The sequence below is a fragment of the Myotis brandtii genome, unplaced genomic scaffold (assembly GCF_000412655.1).
Source record: "Myotis brandtii unplaced genomic scaffold, ASM41265v1 scaffold441, whole genome shotgun sequence".
NCBI classification, from domain to species: Eukaryota; Metazoa; Chordata; class Mammalia; order Chiroptera; family Vespertilionidae; genus Myotis; species Myotis brandtii.
In genome coordinates this window covers 2,939,990-2,958,843 of record NW_005366873.1, presented here as the reverse complement: position 1 = coordinate 2,958,843, position 18,854 = coordinate 2,939,990, and the positions used below count along the sequence as shown (strand labels likewise).

The 18,854-nt window shown below is 36.2% G+C and overlaps 1 protein-coding gene across 8 annotated transcripts in view; it reads left to right on the top strand.

Moving 5' to 3' along the window:
• The window catches only part of VTI1A (vesicle transport through interaction with t-SNAREs 1A), a 315,173-nt gene that overhangs the window by 52,261 nt on the left and 244,058 nt on the right, over positions 1-18,854 (top strand). For 7 of the 8 annotated variants that reach the window (XR_001363756.1, XR_001363757.1, XM_014546392.1 and 4 more), the window contains exons 4-5: positions 10,563-10,640; positions 17,001-17,021. Coding sequence is in view for 6 of the 8 variants with exons in the window: in XM_014546392.1 (XP_014401878.1) it covers positions 10,563-10,640; positions 17,001-17,021 (99 nt within the window). In the remaining 2 variants the exon portion in view is untranslated. The remainder of the gene's footprint in view (positions 1-10,562; positions 10,641-17,000; positions 17,022-18,854) is intronic. The other variant, XM_005874522.2, reaches the window with a different exon arrangement.

Here is an 18,854-nt window from a genome sequence, read left to right as displayed (position 1 = left end):
CATGTGCAAAAAGAGGGATGAAATATGTATAACGGCAGTTATGAGGAAAGAATTGCGACTAGTGCAAAAGAAAAAAAAAGACATCCTGGAAACATGGCTAAAGGCTCCAATTGTAGATATTGTAAAAAATGGGGTCTAATCCATAGGGCTTGTTGATCGATTGGATGTGGGAAGTAAGAGAGAGAGTGGGATAACTGCTAGATGTTTATCTGGGGAGACCATGTGCTTGGTAACAGCATCAAATTAGGGACAGCAGAAGGAGCACAGCAGTATATAGAGAAAGAAACTGCCCCACTTGTGTTAAGTCGATGTGCCTTTAGGTGATGTATGGCACCCAGTAGGAACTAGATCTGTGTGTAGAATCTGTAGAAAACATGTCTTTGCCGGCCTGTGGGTGGTATTAGGACAGTGGGGTTAGGTGAGATCATTCAGGTCAGGTGGCTAAGTAAGGATGGAGACCTGGGCAGACTGAGAGAAGTTACCAGGCAGATCTGGGGAGACTGAGGGGGAGACCAGAAGGGTAGGAGGAATGCCAAAGGAAGCTTGTCTGTAACAGCTAAGGTGCAAGTGGTCAACAATGTCAGGTGTTATCAAGAGGTCCAGTGAGAAAAGGACCAAGAAGTGGCTATTGGGGCCAAAGTTGATACAGTTTGAGTAACAATAAATAAATTGTATTGGATTATGAGCCAAAGTATAAAATAAATATCCATAAGTCTGTACTGATGTTAATAAGCGATTGAATAAAGATGAAATAGACAGATCCCCCATGCAGGAGATGCAAATAGTGTATGTAGATACTCCTCCCTCAGGAACATAGAGCATTACTCCCCACGCCACAAATGTGGGCCATGCACAGGGAGTACAGCGGGAAGGGAAAGGTAGTTCACGGTGGAGAAAACTGACAGACACCACTTCAGCCAGGTGACCCAGGCCAACATCAACAGTGATTAAGTCGTGTTGCTAGTATATACCTTTGAAATGATATGATGAAAATAGCACTTACCTCTGTAATCTTCCTCCCCCAAACTTATAACCCCAGTCTAGTGAAAAGAAAAACTTCACACCAATCCTAATTAAGGGACATTCTACAAAACACCTGACCAGTGCTCCTCAAAACTGTCCCGGTCATCAAAGAAAAGTCAGAGGTATTGTCACAGCCCAGCGCAGCCTAAGGAGGCATGACTCCTAACTGCAGTGTGGAATCTTGGGTGGTATCCTGCGACAGAAAAAGAGCATTAAGTATTAAGGAAATCTGAGGAAAGTATGGACTTCAGTTAATAATGATGTATAATAATGAACAATTGATTCATTAATTGTGACAAATGTACCATATTAATGTAAGATGTTAATAATAGGAAATTGAGTGTGGGTCATATGGGAATTCTGTACTGTCTTTGCCACTTTTCTGTAACTCCATAGCTATTCTAAAATTAAAAGCTTATTTCAAAAATGTGGCCAATGATTTTGACAATTTGGAAGTCATTGGTGATCCTGGGGAATCCTCTGGTAAGGTAAGAAAGAATTCAGTTAGTTTTTAGTTGAGAGTGGCCAGAAGTGATATTAGTGCTTGTAGAATATTCTTTTAAGAAGCTTGGCTAAGAAGGGAAAGATAAAAAGAGATTGGGCATTAGTTGGGGAGAGTATTATAGGGTAAAATAACTATTTAAAATATATAAAGCTGGGATACACTTGAAAATGTTTATATTCTTAAAGAAAAAAGTGACATATTGAAGATACAAGAAAAAGAACATTTAATTGATGAAGCAAAGCCCCTGAGTAGGCAGTAATTTATTCAACTAAAAATGGAGAAATTTTTAGGAAGAACATGTAGTTTATGAATCAGGTATGAATATTTATACTTATTATATGTAACTAGAAGCCCAATGCATGAAATTCGTGCAACAGCCGCAACGGCTTGCCTCGGCCCTCGTAGCCCCGGCTTTGTCCAGAAGGTCATCCGGAAGGAAGTCCGGAAGGTTGTTCAGCTGTCCAGTCTAATTAGCATATTGTGCTTTTATTATTATAGAAGATACTTTGGGTCACCCTGTTAAAGATGCATGTTTTTAAAGTAATGTGATTACTTGTTAGAGAAGTAATCTTCAAAATGTCTTCATAGAGAATTTGGGCTCAAAGAATTTTGTTTTATTGCCTAAGCATCATAGTTTTATTGGCTATGTTCATAAAGCAGTAAAAAGTGTATCGTGCATCTCTGTATTGTTGCAACCTCACTGTGGCACAGCATATTCTATAATAAAGAATCTGTCACAACATGGGTCCAAAAGTAAGTACCAGGAAAAATGTATTGTAAAAATTGTTTGCCCATGAGATGACTGGTTCCAATGTAGAATTTTAGAGTAACCGCACAGGGAGTCACCAGATCCCAGGGGTAAGAGGCAATTCCTGACACATCTTAATAACCGGTGAGGCTCCTTTCCTGCCCTGTGGGTAGATTATTGTTGCTTTATGGTGTAGTCTTTGAAGATTAATCTTGAAACCTATCTAGCTACACCCATAGGTGTGGTTGTGACTCACCCTCTGAGATCAGACAAATAAAACATTCTACCTTAAGCATTTGTCACCCTTGAACTTTCTAATTTATTGTCAATATTCCCGACATTGCCAATAATGCATAAGTAAAGGTTTGGTTTTTGTTTGTTTATTTTGGAGCAGGGTGACCAGGAACCAAATCTACAGACTAATCGACTGATGTTAAGTTCATAGAGCTAGGTGAACGGTGCAGGCAACCTGGCCTTGCGGAGTGAGTCCTAAGACCACCCCAACCTGTCCTGGTGGTCTGCTTCAGTGACCAGTGACGAGAGCATTGGCGCTGAGAAACGATTTCTGCCCTCGTTCTGCCTGGTCTTTCCCAGCCGTGTGGCCATGGGCTGATCACCCATCTATCTGACTTAGAACTCCTCAGCTCTAAATGTGTAGGCTGATCTAGGTGAGGCCTCAGGTCACTGCCAACTAAAAGATTCTGTCACTTATGTATACTAAGTGTGTGTGATACATACTATGTGTCAGTTACACAGAATCCTCAGGATCGTTTGTTCTTGGAAATCTAGATCACTTGAAATTATGGCTATTGACAGATATTTCAATGAAGGATCACTTTTCTTCCCTGATGCTCAGCAGATTACATAGGAAAACAGATACAACTTAACTGTATACATGTATATACTTTGTTTAGTAGTTCTTTTAAAAATACAAATGAACCACGTGTTCAGTAGCATTCATTTAGCAGAGGATCATTTTCCAGTGGGAGTGTATATCATATTCAAACAAAATAGTGAACATTTTGACATTCTGATTATTTCAAATACAGTCTATGGAGTTGTTTTATTTTTATTCAGAAAGACTTTAAAGAATTAGATTCTCTCCACTGCTTACTTACTCTGTTCCAGATGTGGACAACATCTGGGCATTCTATCATGAACTTATTTTCTGAATGAAGTAACTTAATTATTGATTGACAAGCTAACATGATTTAAGACACAGCCACACTGTGTTCAATAGCAGTGTCAAAGCCGTAAATACAAGCATATGCAAGCAAGTGGAGCCATGATACTAACTCACTCACGTTACATTTTGAAACACTAATGCTAAACTTACATTTCAGGCTTAAGTTTAAACCTGCTGGAGAAGGAAATGAAGAAGTGCAGTTGCGTGATTTCTGTTTTACAAATCATTACGTGACGTAGCCCCAGTGTGGTTGGAGTTCCTAGTGTAAATAAAGGTCTCTCCTAGCATTGCAAATCACAAGTGGCGTTATTATTCCATGTGGGTTGCACATTGGTTTGTGTGAGCCTATATGCACACATATATACATATATATCCTCATCGTTTTCACGTGTTCACATGTGACATGATAGCTAAATTTAAAAAAAAAAGTTAAGGAAAAAATGTGGTATATTTTACCTTATTTGCAGCCCAAAACATAAATATTCTTTTCAAACATGTAATCTTTTCTGAAAGTACAAGCAAAAATAATGACAGTGATCAGAATACAAATACATTCATATTTAAAAAAATTTTTTTCCCGAAAAGTTTAAATATCTCCTCCCGGTATTACATACTCAAGAACAATGGGCTGTTTCAGTGCTCTCACACTCACCTGCTTTTCCAACTGTTGGCAGCCTTGCGGCAGGGCAGGGTAGCATTTTCTCTCTGGTGGCTTGCATATGGTCCATTGGCTATGAGTTTATGGTAGATAGAAAGTGTGTTTTCCCTTTATTAACACTGCAGTATTGGTGACATGTGGCATGTGTACTTTCCAGCGAATGAGCTTGACCTTTAACTCTAAAGAGTCCCTCGAGCAAGAGCAAGCTATGTTTAGTAAAATGATTACTTAGAAGAAACAGATTGCAACTTAATTCCTCTGATATCATTCAAGAAAGGCAGTAAAGTTTTTACCATTAAAAATTGTCCAAAAATTGGAACAGCAAAAATAGGAAATTGGGCAAAACAGTACAGTGGGATTACTGGGTTAAATAATATGAACTTCTTAAAGCTAGTTGTGGTATATGTTGGCCAATCATTTTCTAGGAAGGATGCACTAATTTGTACTTTCAGCCCTGTATGTGTTCTGGCTTTATTGGATCCTTTCCAGTGTTACCAGCTAATATTTAGTTGAACATCCTTTGCAGGGTTATCATATCCAAGGTATTATGGATAGGTTTTCACTTGTATATAGTATTTAAATCCTTTGGGAAATAAATATTATCAACACTCGTTTCGAGATTGAGGAAACTGATATTCAGGAAATGTCATTTGCCCAAGATCACATACTGAAATGTTATCTCTGTTCTCTTCACTCAGGACCTGTGCTTTTTCATCCTAACAACTTTCCAGGGATCAGACATTTGCCTAACAGTTTACTTTTCCTTTACCTAAATCATGTAGTATGGCATATTTTAATCTGAAATCGCTTGTTGCTAGAAATTAACATAACACAGAGAACACCCTGATAAACAAAATTTCACAAATTCCTTTTTCTTTTCTTCTCCAAAATTTAAATTTCCTGTCCTGGACTGACGGAGCCTTTTTAAGTCCTGGGTCAATGGTGAAGTGTGGACGCAAAACTGAACTTGGCCATGGAGTAATGGAAGTGAGGTTAAAAATGGAATGCTTTGTGCCAAAGATAGATGCATTTTAGAAAATGCCATCTGGGCATTACGGAAGTATGATATTATTTAATTAGAACCAGATAAAATTAGGTAAGAAATGAATGCCAGCAATTATATGACTAGCTAATAAATACAATTTCACGGTATTCTATAGACATCCCAGAGTGTTAATTATAACAGGGGCAGTTAAATTCTTTAGAGCACTTAAATTCTTTGGCTATGAAAGCATAACAGTTTATCTGGGCATTACGGAAGTATGATATTATTTAATTAGAACCAGATAAAATTAGGTAAGAAATGAATGCCAGCAATTATATGACTAGCTAATAAATACAATTTCACGGTATTCTATAGACATCCCAGAGTGTTAATTATAACAGGGGCAGTTAAATTCTTTAGAGCAGTTAAATTCTTTGGCTATGAAAGCATAACAGTTAATAGGTGTATCACCTGGTAACCTTGAGCATTATTAAATATATGGAGACTGAAAGACATGTAGAAGCAATGGAAAAGTCTGGCCAGACCGGGTAATTTGTTTTAGACCTATGGAGAAATCTATTAACCATTTCTTCTATAGACCAATTTGATTAGGAATTAGGACAAGCTGTTCTTTCATTACTTACCAAAACCATACTGTACTTTGTATCAATTATTTGGCTGTCTGCAGCACATAGATTAGAATAAAGGCCTTTCTTAGTGTTTGCAAATGTTGTGGATTGCTGATTAGTAATTAAAGTACTGAATGAAGAAAATTAGGCCCAAACTGAATGGGAATGAGAAAGTCTTAATTCTGTGATACAGATGTTAGACACAGATTGTCTTGAGCAGCCCATTCAACATAGCGACATTGTACATAACCATGGAGTGTTTGCCTCCCCTGGAAAACTCAGGCCGAATGCCTTGGAGATGGTTTCCGCTCCCATGCCTTGTGATGTAGCTGTATGGGTATTAATTTAGTGAAATATCCTGTCTGCCAGGTGTGGGAACTAGCTGATTTTATTGTAATACCAGATCATTACTTAATTCATATGCAACAGAGTGCAGCACATGGAAAGCATTATAAATCTATTTACAATGTGGCTGGTCTGATGATAACATTGTATTAAATTCCCAGGTGAGGCAATTTAAGCAATTGCTTTGCCATGTGCACTCCTTGGAAATTAAATTCTCATATACGCTTTGGTAATAACCCAACTTCATTGTTATGCTTATGCTAGTGGTGGGCCATAGAATCCTCCTCCTGGTTATGTATACCCTGTTTCACATGTAGACTCACACAGGAGGCGGTGTCCCAGATCACAGTTCTTAATTAGTGTAAGCTAAGTTAATTTTCATTTTGTTTCTAGTTTAGCAGCGCCTGTCTAGAATATATTCAGTTCAGTTGGGAAATGTTAAGGCTTGGGTCAAGTAGATAGATTGTTATAAGCCAAATTGCCAGATAGAACTGAGCGAGGCTATCTGTTTGAACTTGGCTTAAAGGAAATTACCCACTCAGTATGCAAAAGTTCTGTTCATATACCAAGTGAAAACTGCTTGGAATCTGAAATTCTCACTTTCATAGCCAAAGACTCACTTTTGTCATCAGTTTAAAATACCCATGAAACTTAGTGCATCTAACTTCTTAAGGATAACCATCAGTTGTTAACTTGTCATATTTTTTTTTTGTAGTTCACCTATGGTGTGTAGATTTTTCCTTCCAATTGTGTCTAGTTCACCTAAGTGTATAAGTTACACAAACACAACTAAAAATGAGGAATGCTCTTGTATTTAACATTGTGTGAGTGTGTGTGTATGTGTGTGTGTGTGTGTGTGTGTGTGTGTGGCAAATATTGTCAGCTGCAGCTTTTCCACCCTTATGGTACAGACCCCAAAATTGCAATAGATTACAAACTGCACAGAACTTCTGTCTTCTCCAGAAGCCACACATAAAGCACCAGTAGTCAGTAGTAACTGACAACTAAGACTAAAAATGTTGACAATTTCTTGATTTGCCTGGTTAGCTTATGTATAGAAGTCATTAACTATTTATAAAATGCATTATGAATTGGGTTCCTTCAAACTGTAGCTGAGTGTGTGACATTTCCAGCTCAAATTCTCATGCTTGCATTTGGCTAAAGTACAGATTTTATACAGTTGATAATAAAGTAGAATTATTTCAGTTAGTTTATCAAGCTACGGGAGATGTTTCAGTTTCATTAACTTTGAATCTTCCAAATGAAAGTATGACATAGTAGTTAGTAAGGTAGAGTGCGGTTTTTAAAAGTTCCATAAAAATGAAAGAATTTATTGATTTTTTTTTGAGGAAAAATATCCATAAAATAAGCAGTTTGTCACCCAGAGGACTTTACCTTTTTTTTTTCTTTTGGTATTCATTTAGTTTAATGATGATACTGCAGACTACATTATGGTTGATTACAATCAGCTCACTTAAAATTTCAAACCATGAAAAATTAGGAGAAAATACCAGTAACTGGCATTTAAATATAATTTTTTTTATCTTTATTGTTGAGAGTATTACAGATGTCTTTCCCTCTTCCCCCCATGGCCTCTCTCCACCTGGTTCCTGCCCCCATAATTCTTAATCAAACCAGGTCTTGATTTTTTTTTAAAAAAAGTATAAAATGATACTCAAGTGTAAAGTGTTCCGTTTCCAGCATTGGTTGTATCATTTTCATGAGGAACTATTTCTGACATTTGAAATGAGTTACCTTTTCATTCTCGAGTGAAAGCCAGTCCTGTCAGGGAACATTTTGTAAACTCAGCATATCATTTGCTTAATTACATCCAGAAAGCCATCCGAATGACCAGTGTCTACCATCCCAGTGGTGAAGAATGGCATCTATAGGGGGACCACCCTTCAACTGTGGATAAATCCTTCCTCTCCCCTTGGTGCTGAGCATGCACACTCTTAATGGCTGCTTTTCAAAAGCAATGGATTCTAACCAAAACAAGATGAGATATTTAGGGATACATGCTTGTAATGTTCCACGTTTGAAGTATAGTAAATCAAAATAAGAATATAATGTAATTGAACAATCTATGCCAATTTGTTGGTATTTGGGTGAGAAAGGGGAAAAACAAAAACAATCTCCATGTGAAATTCTTGCATACTGGGGAACGTTTTAGTCCCCCATAGTGATGAAATGAATAATTAAAGAGGCAGCTCTGATACCACAGCCTGTTTAAAGGTTCTCATTTCCTTTAATGCTGTAAAATACTTTGGCTTAGCTAGTTTGAAACGACTATAGTGGGGATCTCCATATGGGCAAAAGAAAGGTTTGGCTTGATCTAATTACCGTCGTAAGGCCATGAAGTACTAGGATACTGTCCTTGTAACTTACATTTTTCTGTACAATTCTGGATGAAGTTAATAGAAATAGCTAATTAATAGCAGCTTCCGTAAATACAGTATGGGAAGCAGGGTCCATGAATATGCTGTCTGTGGTGGTAAGAAGTCTGGCATGTTCACAAGTGAATGAGGGGGTCACTCCTGAATTGTTGAGATGTCTGATATAGATGCCATTACTGACCTCGGGCTAATGACTTAACTTTTCTCCCTCGTCCTCTCTGCAGCATCATTGGTTGTAGTTCTCTACCTACAGACTGACTGCATTTGCCAGGGTATAAGTTAGACATTTGTAGCAGGGAAGGCAAGCTTGGGGTAGAGACTCAGGGCAGGGATGGGATGCCATCATCTACTTTGTATTGAAACATTTTGCATTTTCTTTGCATCTTTTACCTGAGTGTATCCAGAGGGCAATAAACTGGTGAGGAAATTTTGTGTGATAGAATGAGCACCGAGCTGTAAGTCAGGACCCCAGGGTTCTAGTTTCAGTTTAACCAAAGCTACCTTTAGAACACCATGAAACTGGCTCCACCGCCCCCACCCCCACCCCCACCCCCAAATAATAAAGGAGTATCTAGATTTATTTATTTTTTTATTTATACTCCATTCAGCCCTTCATCTGGGTTCTGCCAGAGAGTTAAGCCCTAATGCCCTAAGGCTTCTGTTCTATGTAATAAATTTAATTCTCTCTTACGTATCATTTTTGGGAGAAGTCAGAAAAATAGTCACTGAAATAATTTTATGTGTTTTATGGTTCAGATAACAACCACAATTGAGAAAGGCTGCAACTTTAAAGTGATTTAAAGTCTACTGGTTTTTCTTGTCAGAAATCCTTTTAAATTCTACTATGAGTTTATGTTTAAGATATTATGATCTGATCTCTATGTGGCAAAAGCAGGGTTACTCCCTAGTTTAAAAGTCTAATTAAAAATCTTGTGGACTTATGCTCACGGACTATGGAGTGTTCTTTCAAACTGCAATAACTTTTTGGATCACAATTGGACAGGTGAGAAACTTTAAGTTCTCCACTGTAGACCCGAAGTGAGAAAAAGATTGCCATTTTCCAACTGCCGTTTTCCAATCAACTGTGTTTGCTCAGTTAGTTCAGAAGCAGAAAAGGCAGCCAAGTCGCCCGTAAATCTGCATCTGGGCCTGAAGTAGCGATGCGCAGCAGCATCTAAGCACTGCACTCCAGCTTCCCAACTAATCTTCCGAGCCTTTAGCTTTTCCAAATGCGTGTAATTTAGAAGTTGCTTGTAGACATGTCCCTCTGACTTTACAGGTAAAGGTAGACTTCTTGTAAAACAGAATTTCTGTGTGTGAAACCTTGACTCGTGGCCCATTTGTCTTTATTTACTGGGACTGGGAAAAGTTGACTCACAGCCTACTTGCTTTTATTTACAAGGTTTGGGAAATTTAATTCGTTTTAACACACACACACACACACACACACACACACACACACACGCTCCCATACTTTTCCTTAGTTACTTATAGAGGACTTGGAGACATTTAAATTATTGTCCCAAAGTGGGTTGGACTTTTAAATTTCATCTTTTTAGTTAGTAACATCACAATAATGAAATAATAGATGAACAATTTCCCAAGCATTCCAGTGTATGTATGCAGTTATAATATTATCCTAGAATTAGAGATTTTAAAAGACTTGTAATTGTAAAATCCATTTTCTGCCACACTATTAAAGAACCCCATATACTCTCGTTGTTTTCATTGTAGCCTGGTGCGTTTTGCAGATATACAGCTATGTAGCTGTATTTCCTTCAGCTTGGTGTTCTTATTTGAATGACTGTGTGTGGAATAACATACCAGTTCCGATCCATTTTGATTATTAATGGAGTACTTACACAGTGCAGTTTTCTTTCATTATTGGCATTTGAAAACCTTCTAATTTACATTAAACTTCTCAAGTTCAAGAACTTTACACAACTTTGGTTTGCAGGTTTTAGCAAATAGGTTTCCATTAGGGGGCTCTCGAGGTTTGAGATGATCAGCCTTGATACCAATAATGCTTCGAAGCCTTTACTTTCTAACGTTCCTCTCGCTCTCTCCCTTTTTGTTTTGTTTTACAGAAAAGGTCACGGATCGCCTACAGTGACGAAGTGCGCAATGAGCTCCTAGGGGATGACGGGAATTCCTCGGAGAGCCAGGTAGAATGCTAATCAGCAAGGCCCGGTGGGTGGCTGGAGGGTGAAGGAGGTCACTGGCACACTGGGCTCTCAAGCTGCTCCTTAACAGCATTAGCGGCAACTCATGTGGAAGTGATACTGTTTAATGCAAAGCTGGAGTCTTAATCAACTTCAAAATGTTTCTTGGAGATCTTACATTTAACCCTTTACCTTGGGATCACTGTCTGCTATCTTTTAAAAAAATCTTTTCTTCTCCTTTCTTTATTATTTAGTACTTAAGGAATAACTTGAAACACACTGTTTGCAGACAAAGCCAAGGTCTTCACCTCAAACACATGTAAAAGGAATAAAAAAGTACACAATGCAGCTTTGATAATAATGCAGTATAATTAAATCAACACTTGCAGCAAAACAAATGAAAGTAAGCTTTCAAAATTCAACAGGGCAGCCCAGTCTCCCATTGTGTCGCTTCTTAAAAATACATTCAGTAAAATGCAAATTGTAAGTACCAGTGTGAAACTTGGATACGCATATAGAGGTAGTGGCCTCTGTGAAATAATAAAAGTAATAGTAATAATAATGGGAAAATCGTTTTGCAATTTAAGATCTGCACAAGCAAAAAGTAAGGTACAATTTCTTCTTAAAAGGGCCTGTAACTTGGCTGTCAATTCTCATAGGGTTACACAGTAGTGTCCTGAGTCCAATTAATGTCCCACTTCTTTCTCTGAATTAATACTGAAGATTTCATTAATTCATATAGTTAACGTATGACTTTTAAAAAGCATTTCAAGAACCTCAGTGCTGAGATTGATTTTTTTTAAATGTCTCAAACAAACCTAGTGACTGATTGTCTTTGACACTTTTAAAGAAAATAAATGACAGGGAACTTCAGAAGCAAGAACTGAGCATGTTTATTAACGTTACTTTGGCAAGTGTTATAAAGGTCTCTGCTCTGCCTAAATAAAAATGAACATAAATCATTCATTGAGTAAACCAAAATTTTAATAAGATTGTAAAACATAAGTAATATTGATACACATTGTAAAATTGCATAATTGTATTTACCATTTCACATAAATTATAGCTCTACATGTGCTGAAACTATGTTACTATTTACTGTAATGTTAATACTATAAACAGGGGTGTTGCTTATGTGATTAAGGCCCCCATCCATCCACCCCCAAAAAAGAAAGAAGGATCACTGAGCTGATGGTTTGTTTTTGGAAAGACCTCACCCCCTCCCCTATTTGGATGTTATCAGCGTGAGTTCAGACATGTAAACATTTTAATATTTGACTGGGGATTTCAGCTTTCCTGATTGAAATGTAAGAATAACTAAGGGGGGAAAATTATACAGAGCACATCAAACAAAAAGGGTGATGTGATAAAGGGTTTTGCTCATAATAGATTAAATAATGTAAGAATGAGAAAGAAATATTTTCTTCCTATTTTAAGTGAGATTTAGGTTGCTCATACCTCTTGATTGAGTGAATCATAATTTTATTTCCTATCTTTACTGCAGAGAAAGCATTATCTTTTTTTTACAAAAAAAGTGAATGCGTAGTTCTCATGTCAGTTCTGTAAAAAGCTATAGATCTTTCTCTCATTTGAAACTACTGCCTAATAGAGAGAAAATGGAAAGGAAGGGGTACCCTGTCTAACTCAGACTCCTTTCTTGTAATGGATGTTGTAGTATATGACAGGAATCCCTCTCTTTTTTTTTTAAAGGCATGTTCACTTCTCTTAATGGACATTTTATGTGCCTAAAACATTTGTCTTACGTGCATATGGGTATGATTTTTTATGCCTAAAGAAAAATATTCCACAAAAATAGATTGAGTTCATATTTTCTGAATTTTGCAAATTATATTCCTGTCACTTTAAAATGATTACACAGAGATTTTCCCATGGACTTGTATAAATCAAACTTACACATTCTGAAAGTGCTCGGAGAACCTGAAGTTTAGTCATAAGGACCTGTCACTTCCATAAATAGAGTATGATAAATGATAGTCATGGGTATGTAACGGTTAGATTATTACTTATGTGAACTTTTCCGTCTAAAATTTGAATTAGGTTTGAAAGTTCAAAGAGACCACACTTAACTTTTTGGATATTTAGTTACCAGGTATAGAACAATTTCCATATCATACTGAAGAAATTAAATTTTGTTTTAGGTTCTTTTATCATAATACAGGAATTAAAATCCCTCCAACTAAAACATCCTTAACAGGAATGCTCACTTGAGAATAACTCTTTATTCTGCATCTGTATTCATTCAGACGATGGAATTAAAACAGAAGCCTTTTCCTTACAGGAAGAAAGGATTTTAAGTTGGCTCTTCATGTTAGTGTTTGTAGCTGAGTGGCAGAGAAGGTAGTCTTTTCTGGGCTTATCTGTCACTTATATAAGAAAATATTTTCTGCCCACAAATAAGTTTATATTCCAGTTAATTTTTGAAACATTCCTTTTTTCAGAACTTATTGGCTTATCATAAACTTTCAATGTACAGAGAAAACTTGGAAGTAAACAAAATGAGACAAAAATAGCAATATTTGTTTCATTGAAATTGGGATATATCTCAATTTTTTAATTATCGATGAGAAATAATAAAGAATTCATAGCAATGGTTAAAATAGGTAAAATAATCTAAGTACTGACTGTTTAGTTATTTTTTATGCAGTATACATATCATCCCTATTGTGACTTTTTGGTGGTGATTTACAAAAATGTGAATGCCATAGCTATTATTTCTCATTCTGGCCATTTATAATGGTTTTTTTTCCTTAGGCATTTAAAACCTGGCTAAAAATAGAGTATATTAATTTCCATATATATATATATATATATATATATTTATATATATATCAACATTTCCACCATGATTGGAAATGCCCCGCATACAGTACACAATTTCATTTAATTCCAAATTAATTGTTTTGTATAAATTTATTTCTGATTCTATCCATTTCTTATATATCCAAATATAGTTCATCCCTGATTTACAAAGATGGGACAAAATTACCTACTTTGCACATTTGAGTACTATTGTTGGGTCATCAGCTTTCCAAGGATTGCTGTCTTAGGCATTATCATTCTATTCTTTTAAAATGTCATGTTTCCCATACAGCCACATTTTAGAACTTGAGAGAATTGAGTTTTTAAATACAACAATGTTGTATTTAGCGTGGAAACCTTAATAGTTATCTTGATTTAGTTTAATAAAAACCATTCTCAGAAAAGGAAAAAACATACACAGAGAAACAAAAACCATCTTATACAATTAAATCCTCTTCATAGTAAAGTGTCGTAATGGAGCATATAAATTGTTCCGAGCAAATAAAATGTTCCAAGCAATACTTTGAACCCTAAGAGTCTCTCAGTTTCCTTATGCAAAATTATATCGATCAATGAATAAGCCTGAGTAAATGAAATGCGAGTAAATCCTAAATAGAAGGTTCAAAGAAAGATCTATAAAGAGTAGGATATTTGCAAACGTGCCAGAAGTTGGGTGGTAAAGCAATAGTTAGTAGATAGGATTGCTTAATTTTTTAATACGAGGTTCTCGTAAGTTCCGATTTGAGCTTGCTGTGCATAAAGTGTGTCAAACTCCAGCCCCAGAGCAGGGGGTGAAGTCGGTCAATTTAATTCCCCGAGATCTAAAGGAGGTCGGTATCATTTCATATAGCCCTGGCAGAGCAGATCATTACCAGGCACAAATCTGTTCGTTACGTGCTGAGGGTTTATAGCCAAATAAATAGACTGTCATCATAAGTTCAGAAAATTGTGTGTTCGACCCACGATAATGTGTAAAGGGCGTTTAATAGAGTTCAGCATTTATTCGTTATCTGTATGCGGACAGAGACGCCAGTCGCGTTATCAGCTTTTTAAAAAAAATTGGGGAGTTGTGGGGTCACGTGGCGCGGCGCCCACTCGGAGGCGCGCATGGGCCGCACATGCTCCGCAGCGCAGGTTTGATTTCAGTCGCAGGCAGCAGAAGGCTTACCCACAAGAGATTCCACTGGTTCAAACCAGCGTAAACCAGATTTTGTTTTCAGCCCACAAAGGAACAGATTACCTCTTGTATCAAATTCTGCATTGAGGGAGGGAAAAAACACGTCTTTGTTTCAAAAAAAAAAAAGATGTTGATTATCATAACTCATCGTGGTGGCATGGTACACTTTCATGTGGCCTCTGATGGAGCTGGTAACTCGATAAAATAAGAAATCACTCCTTCCAGTCTAGTCTAAGCATTGTTAATTTTCAAATATAGCCCATCTTTTGTTTACTTGAATGAAAACTCTCAGCCCTTAAAAAAAAAAAAAAGAAAAAAAAAAGATAGAGATTAAAACCCCTCCCCTTACCTAGCTTAGCTACAAATCCTGTGCAGAGCCTGCACGCAGCCATGCAGCACAAACAAGATAGAACGGGTTTTTGTTTGGAACCTATTGAAACAACAAATGGGGAGCATTTGAAACACTCATTGATTATGGCAGGGTGGCATGCCCCAAATGGTCTCCATTGCTGAGGAGTAGTTTTAAACTTTGGCCCTTTAAGTATCATAGTCAAGTGATGAATGGTGCCCCCAGAAAGAAAAGATAGCTGTGCGATCAATTCCCAGATCGTCTCTTCCTGAGAATTAATGTTTGCCTTTTTCTCCCATGATGTTCGGAGAGCAAAGAGAAAGATTCCGATATATGATAGGCCAGGTATTTGAGTTTCAAATGTTACCTCTTCCGGGCAAGAATAGTAACTTTCCACATAAAATGATGAGGGCCTTTACTCATACCCATCGGATGTTTGCTGAGAGAGTGAGCAAGCTTATTAATTAAAACTAATGGCAGCTTCTTGTATATTTTGAAAAGATGACATTAAAAGTTTCATTTTCACTAAATGCACTGCGAGACATTATGTAATAAATTCTGTACCCATTTTATAAGAGTTTCATAACAATTCTGAAAACTCATTCTTTTGTACTTTAAATACTTTTCATATAACAAATGAAATATCAGCAGAGGCTGGAATGTATGCTGCCTTCTTTGAATTGGAGACAAAAACAGCATTAAGCGTTGAGAAATCCGGGCTATAGTAAACATGATACTTTTAGAGACACTTATAGTGAGCAATTCATAGCACGTTTCTCCCAAAGCAATAGTTTAATTTATTGGCCTGCATATGTCAAGTGTTACAACAGATGTTACAGATATTTGGATGTTTAAAAATATCAGTTGTGGCCCTGAATTGCTGAGGATGCACATTTCAGACTTAGAATGTGGTTTATGGTCTCTGACAACACAGGTTTCAGTTTCTGTTCATTGCAGAAGCTATGGCATTCATCTCAACCATACAGTGACATTTGTGTTGTATAATACTGTCCAACATACACACCTACACACACAAAGAATGAGTCAGACATTGTATATCCATTTTCTAGTATCTAAAGAGTTAAGCAACTTATTTTATTGTTATATTTAAGGCAAATAGAAAAATGTTCTACAAAGGAGAATTAAAATGTTACAGGACAATTTACTAACAAGTAGAGAGTGGTTTGGGGTCTGTCTTTAGTGAAAACAGATTGCAGTACAAATGAAGTCAGAGAGCTCATTGCTTTGAGATGGCCCAGTTTACAAAATGAAAAAGATTGAAAAATAAAGGAACATCAAAAAAACATTTTGAAACGCCATGTGACTGCAGTAGCCTCTGAAACAAAACAAACACCTAGAAATTAGCTCTAATCTACACACTATTTTTAAGGATAGTGAAATATTTTCTAATACCATATCCTAAATATTATCTATCCTAGCATGCTTTATTCTCAGTTAAAATAATGTCATCTCCTAATGCAATCTTTTTACTAGGGTAGGTACAGGTATGATATTAACTTACATGATAGTTTGTTTTAAATACTTATTGGGACAAAAGCATTAACTATTAATCATTTTCATTTGTGGGAAATCAGAAATCAGTTGTCAAGATTGAAAATCGAGAAACATCCTGAAAACTTGTATATACAAAACCTTTTCAGTGGTACATTCTTAGAAGAGAGGAACAGTAAACTTGTTTTCTTTCTTTATAATATAGACTTCTATGAAGTCGTTCCCCTTTATTTCATGATGGTGTCTTAGATGTACTTTAAAAGAGAATTTCACACTATTCTCTTTGTTGAATGTGACAGTGTGAGAAAGTGATCTTTATTCGTTCAAAAAACTCTGCATGTAGTCTATGTTTAGGTTCTTTTAATGTGTTTGTCTGTGATTTTTAAATGCTAAACATGTAAACAGATAAATTGTCAATGTTAATTCTGTATCCTGTCACACAACTGATCTTTCTTTCCTGCCATTTCTTTCCTTTTTATCTTATTTTTGTGCATTCATGTTGCAGTTGATAAAATTACGTGAAGAGGTGAGTACTTCTTAGCTTGCCTTTTTTTTTTTTTTAATTCTGCGTTTCCTTATAAAATTGAGTTTCTAAATCTGGAGTAAGATCTTTGGGCTCATTTTTCCAGCAAAATCTGCACATAGCAAAAGTATTGATTATATTGCAAGACATATTCTCTGCTGATTATCTTTCAAAAACAAATCTATCCAAATTATGCTTGTCTCAGTGATCATTGTGGTTTGTTAGCATCAGAGGGGGAATTCATATTTTAAAAGCCAAAAATGGAGGAAAAACAAAGGAATATCTTAAAGCTATGCTCAAGTATAGTTTTAATATAGACCAACTTCAGATTTGTTTTATTTGTATTGGTTTCATAAAGAAGTCAATATGATTCATTTTTTTTCCTGATTTACTGTACTGAAAACTATTTTTAAATAAACTTCTTCGCTTCACCCAAAATTCAACCTAAGATACCATGAATCTATTATCCTTTTGGGGAAACACACATATGTTATAAATGCACTACTAGTCTGTGTACACAGATACCTAAGAATAGCCAAAGCTCTCATCATTGTGAAACACATTCCTTTCTGCAGGAAATAGCACCCAAGTGAGTTCTCACTTTCCTGAGTTTGCTGGCCTGTTTCATAGTGCAGCCTAAGACTTTTGTGTGGCCCAGCACATATTTACAGCAATGCTTACAATTTTCTCCCCATATCAATGAGGAATGCTGAATGATTCTGTATTTCTTTTTAATTAGAAAACTCATCAACTATGCTTTGATACTCATTTCAGAGACAGAGCAGTTTTATTCTTTATTGAGTGAGGTTGAGTTGTTACTTTTTTATTAGAGCATAAAATAATGGCCCATATTACAATTTAAAAATTGTTCAGTTGCTTATGATCCTAAGAGTACTGTGAATTATTTCTGAGTTTAGATTGCATTGACTCAGATTTTCCTAGAAGTTTTTTATTGCTATGCCATCATTCTCGAGGTGATGCGAGTGCTAGTGTAGAGGCTTGTAGATAGTGGTTTTCAACAATTCTGATGATTGAAGATACATGAGTGATGTCTTCTCTTAGTAAAAGTAATAATGATATATAAAATGAAGGGTGAAAATACACAAAACCCGCACCCTCTAACCTTTTTGCATTTTTTTTATCTTTTCTACATTGAAGATGTGTATGTACTGAACAAATATAATCAATTGCAGTTCTGACATATAGATTATTCCTTAAGGGAATGATGCATCCATGTTATTTCTTTTGCAAGACAGAATATCTACTTGTATATATTTGCATATGTTCATACTTAGGTGAAGAATCTGAATTCTCAAATGTTATTGGAACTAACAATTGACTTGAAAACCTCTGTATAAGGAAATTCATTACACGAAGCTCTGGCTCCTAAATTTAGCAATGAATATAATTAATAAAAGTGTTTGCCTTATCACAATCGGCATTTTTGACAGAAGGCTCTTTTTGCTGTTGTTGGTAAGCTGAATTGTGTGGACAGCAATCTTAATTCTAAAAGATGCTAACATCACCTCTGCATTTCTTTTAACATTTTGTGGTGCCTATCACAACAGTTCCATCAGTTATGCACGTTGCCAAAACTGTAACCTGCAATGCAGTTGTACTTGGAAGAATGATATCACTCAACTAATGGAATAATATACTCTAAAATGGTCTTTTAACAATCTTTGAAATGGATGCAGCATTGACATTTATAGAACAGATCACAGTGATGTCAGTGCATTGGTGCATGGTTTCCTCAGAAGGAATTGTTTCTCAGCTAGGATTCTAATAGGAATCAAACTGAATGTACCCTATTTTTCTTTCTGGTACCAATCCTAA